This window comes from Schistosoma haematobium, chromosome 2 (assembly GCF_000699445.3).
Source record: "Schistosoma haematobium chromosome 2, whole genome shotgun sequence".
NCBI classification, from domain to species: Eukaryota; Metazoa; Platyhelminthes; class Trematoda; order Strigeidida; family Schistosomatidae; genus Schistosoma; species Schistosoma haematobium.
The window spans coordinates 17283748-17291735 of NC_067197.1; the positions used below are offsets into that span (position 1 = coordinate 17283748).

The 7988-nt window shown below is 35.7% G+C and overlaps 1 protein-coding gene across 3 annotated transcripts; it reads right to left on the minus strand.

The window, feature by feature from the left end:
* Positions 1–1464: 1464 nt before the first annotated feature.
* Positions 1465–7471, minus strand: MS3_00006352 (eukaryotic translation initiation factor 4E; the record flags this gene model as incomplete). 3 transcript variants are annotated; one of them, XM_051214480.1, is made up of 9 exons in its annotated part: positions 7259–7471; positions 7082–7220; positions 6261–7043; positions 6147–6218; positions 5773–6107; positions 5418–5511; positions 5315–5386; positions 5098–5280; positions 2930–3753 (listed from the first exon to the last, which is right to left on the minus strand). In XM_051214480.1, exons 2-9 carry the CDS (start codon positions 7137–7139, stop codon positions 3380–3382), a joined length of 1971 nt encoding a protein of 656 aa, XP_051067659.1. In that variant the 5' UTR covers positions 7140–7220; positions 7259–7471. The 3 variants fall into 3 exon arrangements, with proteins under 3 accessions (XP_051067658.1, XP_051067659.1, XP_012792997.2); XM_012937543.2 differs by having other exon boundaries at positions 3380–3753; positions 5098–5258; positions 5315–5511; positions 6147–7043; XM_051214479.1 differs by having other exon boundaries at positions 1465–5386; positions 6261–7471.
* Between the last annotated feature and the right edge of the window lie 517 nt (positions 7472–7988).

Consider the following 7988-nt stretch of genomic DNA (forward strand, 5'->3'; position numbering starts at 1 on the left):
TATTGTCTTTTGAAAATGAAGAAAGGAGTAAACTTACTTTTCCTCTGTAAAGGATAATCAACACAATAAACTAAGAACAAGAATGGTCAGATGTATGGCCAGCTCCTGAATACACCGTAAATTTTTGAAACCAAAAACGTTCTATTGCCTATCTAAGAATTAGAAGAAAACATCGGTCACACCTTATCTTATTATTTTACAATGACCTACTCTGTGCTTCACGAGCTCACCTTAAAGATTATGCATTCGGTCAACCTTAAGAGAATATTTATTTGTAATTTGCAGAATGGTTTTAATATTTTCAAAGAGAATCGATAGGATTAATTTAAACTAGGAGTACATAATTTAATCTGCTGTATATGTTATATTAATTGGATGCCGTAGTCGGCGATTATCGAATCCATATACAGTCCTGTGATACTGACTGTAAAATTTTTATATGGACGCGTCTGAATAAAACAATAATACTGGAATCAAATATCACAATAAGTGAAGTTAACATGATCTCATTTATAGTTAAACTACTTTATTAAGTAGATATCTGTATAATAAAAATTTCTGCCCCCCCCCCTTTTACACAAACACGTCGTTTGAAACCAAATTTTCTTGTTGTACAAAGGTGGCTAATAGATTAACGAGCATCGCTTTACTAATTTAACATTTTTTAACGAATGTTTCCATTATTTTATAGAAATTATTTATCTCGTCATCGTACTTCATTCAATTTGATTGATGCATTTCTTACTTAGTTTAGTCATGATCAAAGCTGTTGTACGGTATTATCACTAGACACATGATTTCTCTAATGAAAATGTTTCCGTACTAGCTACTGTACCGTTTTTCTTCTTAAACATATTTACAAACTACTGTGAGCAGTTCATTATCGTCTATATGATTAGTAAAAAACTATACCAACTTGCCTACATTTTTAATTGATATTTTGTTTGCTATGATCGATTTCTTTTATATGGATTGAACATGTGTGGATGAGGAAAATCCTCAGAATCACGTACTATTTTATTATTCCACGACTTCAGTATGCAAAACTACATTTCATATTGGAATTAATAAGTAAATATTTAAAGCGTATTAAATTAAATGAGTCTACTTCACACCACAATATTTGTTCCCTTTATTCCAAAGACCATACTTAAAAGACAATGCTCAATTGTTGTAAAGATACTTATGTACACGACTATAGCCTAGCAAGTGTCAACATACTCCATTTCGAAACATGTACTACGGTCGTTATTACATGCCTAAAGAACTACGAATTTTAGCCACTCATCACACTCTGAGTGTGAGAGCTAATACCACAACCCGGTTTTCGAAACTGAAGTAGGGAGAGGACAGTTAGTTAAAAACTTTAACCACTAAGCCATATACATATATATTACAGAACAATTTATTCAACGCTTTATTCTAACAGATTACTTACTACTCATGGATGTTTGAATTAACTTCGACAGATAGAAATATTCGTAATAAATATTACGAAAAAGAACTGGGATATATAACAGTCTGTCAATAAGTCTAGGTTCGACGAAATGGTTAGGATTTTAAATTTATGAAACCTAATTAGACCAAGAATATATGAACTTTCAGAAATTTTATTTGTGTAGTACTAATTAGTTGACGTGTGACAAATCCAGTTTAGTGAATCTGACGACTTATAGCTAGCGTACTGGTTTTATTTATACGCGAAGAGAAAAAACGAAAACTTATGACGACGGAATGAATGGAAAAGACCATGGACAGATTTCACTGGAAATCAAAAATTAATGGATATCAATTCCAATCTGAAATATGTGGTCATAGTTACACTGTGGATTACACAAAATATCTTACACTTTTGTTGACAGAAGAAAAACTAACAGTTCTCATCATGTGGCTCATGGATAAATACATAACTAGTTAGGAAACCATTTTAAAATAGAAAAATGATTGTAATTTGTTTTATCCTGACTCAGAAACTACTAAGTAATATGCACTTTTAAATCCATAAGCGATAGATTATAGGACTTTCATTTTTTATTAACTTTTTCCAACAAAGGATCTTTTAAATTTGCTAATATATTTCCGTAAAAATCGACACCCTTGTCTATTTGAAATGGAATCATAGTTTTATGTGACGCCTAATAACGAATTTAAAAAACTCTCCAAAATAACTTTTTCAGGAAAGTGTTAGCAGACGACATACCGAAAAATACACTTAATTAAAAAACCAGACTATTTCTAATTAAACAAAATTCCTCGTTGCCATTATGTTGTATATCAATGTGACGTCAGAATCTATCACTCTGATTCTCTTCTAGTAAAATGTAGACGTAACTTTCAATGTAATCTTATCATTACAAATAAACTGAATGTTACAAGCTGAAAATTTTGTACAGAAATCCTTGGTAGGTGCGAATTGTCCACTACTTTTATTTCAACAGTGATCCTACATCCATCACATTTTTATCCTAACTCTCATCGTTTTGGAAAACACTCCCCTCTAACATAACTAATGTACGGTTTAGGTGTGATGCCACGCATAGCACAGGTTAGTAGGATCGTTAGACTAAAACAAGTTTACTTTCCAACATTAAAATGTCAACTGATCCTTGTACATGATTCAAGACCACCATAAACAGTGAATATATCTAGTTACTCAGTTAAATAACCTCATATTTCGGAAACTGGCAAAAATATTTAATTTAATAATTTAAATTTATCGAAACACGAAGTACTTTGTACTTGAATGCTATTTACAAAACGTATAGTGCGTCCTAAACATTTGTCAAGACTTCACTTACCAGTTTGTCCATCCTCAGTATTTCACTACGTCCAACTAGATCTATTCGAGTAACAGTTAAGAGCTTCAGTTCATATTGCACAATCACATTCACGACTAGGTTTAATAGATATCTCAACTACGAAAAAATTTCCTGACTTAACTTTTATTTATTGAGACAAATGTTTTTTTAGATATACACGTATCCAAGAAACATTTTTTTTATTTTCGAACGTCAGTAACGACAAAACACGAAACTGTCAGAAAGAAATGCATAAACTGTGGTTATTCAACAAAATAAGGGAAAATGAGAATAAACTGAGCACATCTGAAGTGCAATTTTAGGAAACCAAAAGGGATCTGTTACTGGAATTCCAGTATAAAGGGAAATATTCACAGAAAAGTATTGACAGAATTAAATAGTTACGCAAACAAGTATATCGCAATCTTGTGAAGAAAATTAAATTATGTACACTGTTTCCGCACATGCGAAAACTACGCAGATCTTATATAGAAAATAAATTTACAAGATCTGGTAAGGAATGAAATTAACCCGACGAAATTTCTGGGAGTCTCTAATCTAGGTACACGAGTTTTGCAAATTCAAAAGAATATATTAGCTCTTGAAGACTCTGCTTGTTCTATTTCTTCTAGCGTTTTCGCCTTCGTTGGATTAAAGGATGGATTAGATCTAAGTGGTTGTTTTGATTTTTCCCACTCAACTAGTTGTGATAACAAAGTCAAACTTCCATTACTAGTTAGAGATTCATTAACCTTAGTTTGGTGTTGAGCAGAGGAATTCTTATTCCAATTAATAGATGACGCTAGTGATGGGCTTGAGCTTTGGAACGGCAATAAATTTCCATAGTTTTGTTTTGAACACGGTAAAGATCCATGAGAATTATTTAGATTTGAGGGCTCAATACTGCCAAGGTAGAACTGCTTCACATTCATATCAAGCAGACGATGGCTAGAGTCTGAAGATAATAATTACAAAAAGTTAAAAACATTCATAAAACATGAATTAACTGCAGTAAACCAAGAGTTAATTTTGCTTTAACGCAGTATAACTCACCTAGGTTCGTTGTATGCAATATGTAAACGATCAGATCAGAGTATGGACATGTCTTTACAGTGACTACTCACTTTTCGGTTCAAGGTTGAAATCGTACTACAGACTTTACAAGGACGTTGGTAGTAACTGTGTTTAATGTAGAAAACTAGCATATCTACCAATTTATTTTACACAGATGAGAGGGGTTAAAATTCATTAGTTAGAAATAACAAAAATTTTCGATCCCAACACCAAAATCTAGAGTTGTTTGCAACACTCTCCAAAATGTCACATTACCTGGCTGTAGCAATTGTCAATTACAACTTGGGTCTAAGTTATAATAATTATGCAACTCATTTATATTGAGGGCCTAATTGGAAAATGGTAGATTTAAATAGGCTCCTCCCAACTCTTAATACAGTTGACAGGACTAAAGTTAATTTAAAGCGAGGGATTTTAGTGGGTTATGATGCGTTAAACTCTTTTAGGATAGTTTAGGTTAACCAATTCGACAAACTGAAACACCAGCGAGTCTGGGAAATGAACATAATCTCATCCACCTGGCCGCTTGACTTTTGTCAGCATGAGTCACCCGTGGTGTAGGTAAGATGTCTGTTTGCAAAACAAGAACGAGTAAGCCGAACAGCAACTGGTTTCATCTTAGCCTTATGGCTGTGAAAACTGACCTTAAAAAACAAATATCCGGTTGTTACTACTTGATTAAAAGTAACTATGAAGCATTGCTAAAGAATGCTGGGACCACCGAGTAAACAGGGCTGAAGCTAGATGCAAGATACGAAGCAAAATGATAAGACTTTAAAAGAATACTGATGACGAAGCTACACACTTTGGAGATGACTGTTAATTGATAATTTTGCTCCTAAGAACAGAAAGCAAATGACAAGGGAACAGAACATAATGCTTATGGGAAACAGCTTACTACTGTAGTATTCATGTTCGGGAAGTAGTATGGCTTTGATTATGAATAGGCATTATGATAAGAATTACTCAGGCATCAATCTTAGTTTAATGCTTCGAGTGAAAAGTTTGCCATTTCGTAAAACTAAATGAGATGAACGAAACGCAAGATGAGCAATGTCAGTTCAAATTAGTCAAACTTCCAACAAAAAGGAATCAATTATGAATTATATGGAAATTACATTTCACAATGTAGTCATTAAGATTGTATCACATGTAAGAGGATAAGTAATCTTAGATACAACTAACCTTCACAACTACATACACACACAGAAACGGCATTACCTACCTTGGTGAACTGATGGATTGACAGACAAATGGCTTTGGTTATTATTGAAAGTAGAGTTTGGTGCCTGTTTATTTGAGTTGTAATCAGCGAAAATATTTTGTTGGGCCTTAACTATAGGTCTTCCAGGTAATCCTGAGTCCGGAGTTTTAATAGTTTGACATCTAGATGCATCAGGATACAAACCTAAACTTAGATTCAGTAAAACTGCTGTTATTACCTAAGGGGTGCAGTTGTGGGCTTGTGTGAGAAGCAACATCCCTCGTGCCATTCCAAATTTGACGAAGGGGACCTAAAAAGTAATTTAAGGAAAATCACTATACCATGCGAAGGTAGATCGACATCACAAGGTACGTCAAGGGGGACACCTGGGTTTTGCAATCGACTAATACATGGACCTGCAGACGTGGCATCTCCCTAAAAGAAAGAAAAAATCAGTTAGATGAGCAAATGAAATTGTTATACCAAGTTCAGTCAATCAGTCAGCTACAAAGTAGGACCAGGTACATATATGCATCGGTCTAAGCTGCTACACCTCATTAACATTCATAGTAGGTACTTCAATGGTAGTACCAAGCTATTAAGAAACATACGCAAACTATTGTATTGAGCCAATAAGAAAATAGTAAACATGTGAGAATTTATCGATAGTTAATGTCCACAGAAAAGATTGCATACCATAAAATTTGAGACCAGTCCAAAATGTGAGTGTGAATCCTGCGGATTTGTAGACTGAGAGTAGACGGAGTTTTGCTGTTTCCTGATCATCAGTGATTGCAAAATAGGCACCAGATTGGAAGTCGTTCCTGACTGAGAAAACAAGCCACAGTTTTTTGATGAGCCAATAGGTATGCCACGAGATTTAATGGCTTGATCATCTATGAAAGGATCCGAATAATGAGTAAGAGGATCAACGATTGGATCGATTGACTCGTTTATATCAGTTGAATCTCCTTGAGGTAATTTAAGCTGAGCTTCAATTTCTTCAACAGTTAGTACTGCTGGTTTTGATTCTAAATAATTAAGTTATATGATTATCAGGGTGCACTCACCTTTGACCGGCCCAACATTCGGGGGATTAACAGGGCCATGTCCAAGTAGAATAGAGCGAAGCTTATTTTCAACTTGAAGAGTTGAAAAAGAATTAGGATTTGTAGATACCATACCACTGTTCTTTTCAGGACTGAGATGACTGGCAGAATTTCCGCATGGACCTTTCAGCAACTTAAGTAACTGTTCGTTGATATTGTCTAAAGAAGCTGGTTTGTTCGGAAGCTTGTTTTCATCTGATATCTCATTCTTTTGAAACAGGTGTTTGAAACGGCTTCCCTGATTATCGGACATCACCTGATCCGTGACACTCGTTGTGGATTTGCTTGGTTGTTCAGGGAATGCATTGCTGTCGTCTTCCAAGGCTTTGTCATCAAAGACGTTTCTATTACTAATGCTCGAATTTGTCAATATACTATCATCAACTTGCGAAATATCATTTTCCACTCCTACGCACTTTCTGAGTGAGCCACATTCCACGGTTTCTTCTAAAATTCCTCCAAGTTCAATCGTTTCGTTAACCGTGGTAGGACCTTCTGCAAACCACTCAGGTTCATCATCGCTGTGCGAACAAGAAATTCGACGGTCATGACTGTAACGGTCTTCTCTGCTGTGGTTTTTAACAAACGGAGCACTTTCAGCATGTTTTCCCAGCCCGCGATCACGACCTCGACCGGAGCCACGAATATCGTTGGACCGATACTCTCTTTTGTAGTCACTAGTCGTTTTACAATGCTGCTTGTCGTAGGATCGGTTTTCTGAGCTAAATTTAGGCCAACGAGTAGAATTGTTTGCATCTGACGTTTCACGACCTTGAGGCTGTTGAGAGACATGACAACCAGTGTTCCACGAACGTTTTTGAGGACCGAGGACTATGTTGGAAGCATCTCGAGTCTTCTCTGTACAAACCGTTTGTTAATGAATTTACTTAACGTACCACCTCCCTGAGTTTTAGAAAAAGAATTGGGTCTAGGCCTTCCGCGAGTTGAACGCATAACAGAAGCATTTATCCGAGAGAATTCGTCCGAAAATTCAGCAGTAGAAACCGCATTTTCTTTAACTGCCAGGATTTCTTCCTAATAGCGTAGAACATTATTTTGTCGAACAAACTTACTCGGGTATAATGGATTCGACAGCTCTTAGACTCACATTGACCATCAGACTTACGTTCACCCATTTGAAAAACGCAGGGAGGATTGTCAATTTGATAAGTGGCCAGGAAACAGCCAAAAACAAACCCAATACCTGCAACAACCCAAGCCCCTACTAAGAGTACATGAAATCGTAAGCTCCAAACAGTCCGCCTCACTAACGGGAAGTAGCGCTGCAATACAAATTCAATCGTGAAAATTATAGCTACAACATGTCTAGATAAGCCGATCATGTTCAACTGAGGTTCTAGAAGTGTAATCTCTGAGGGACTGGATAACTCTCTGCTAAATCAAAGCATGAAGGGGCATCAACTTATATCTTTGTGATGTTAGAACCCTCACAATTGACTGTGGTGTCTCCTTTTCTTTAGATGTATTGTGACGTTTGTATATCATGACCATTAGTTTGTACGTCGTTTGTGTTTAAGTACGGTTACAACTTTAAATACAATTTGAAGAGCCAGTCAGGATGAAATTCATGTGCGTAAATCTAAACGCTACGTTTAACATGTATTCGAAACACTGTTGTTTACATCTGAAAACGCGTAAAATGCTAACGAAAAGTCACCTTTGCCAACGTAGGATGGATTGATAGTGTTGAAAGCATCAAATATTCAATTCCGTCACTGTAGATTGCATATAACAGGTAAATCGACCCAATACACCAATTCCTATAAACACCCGTGACCTAGA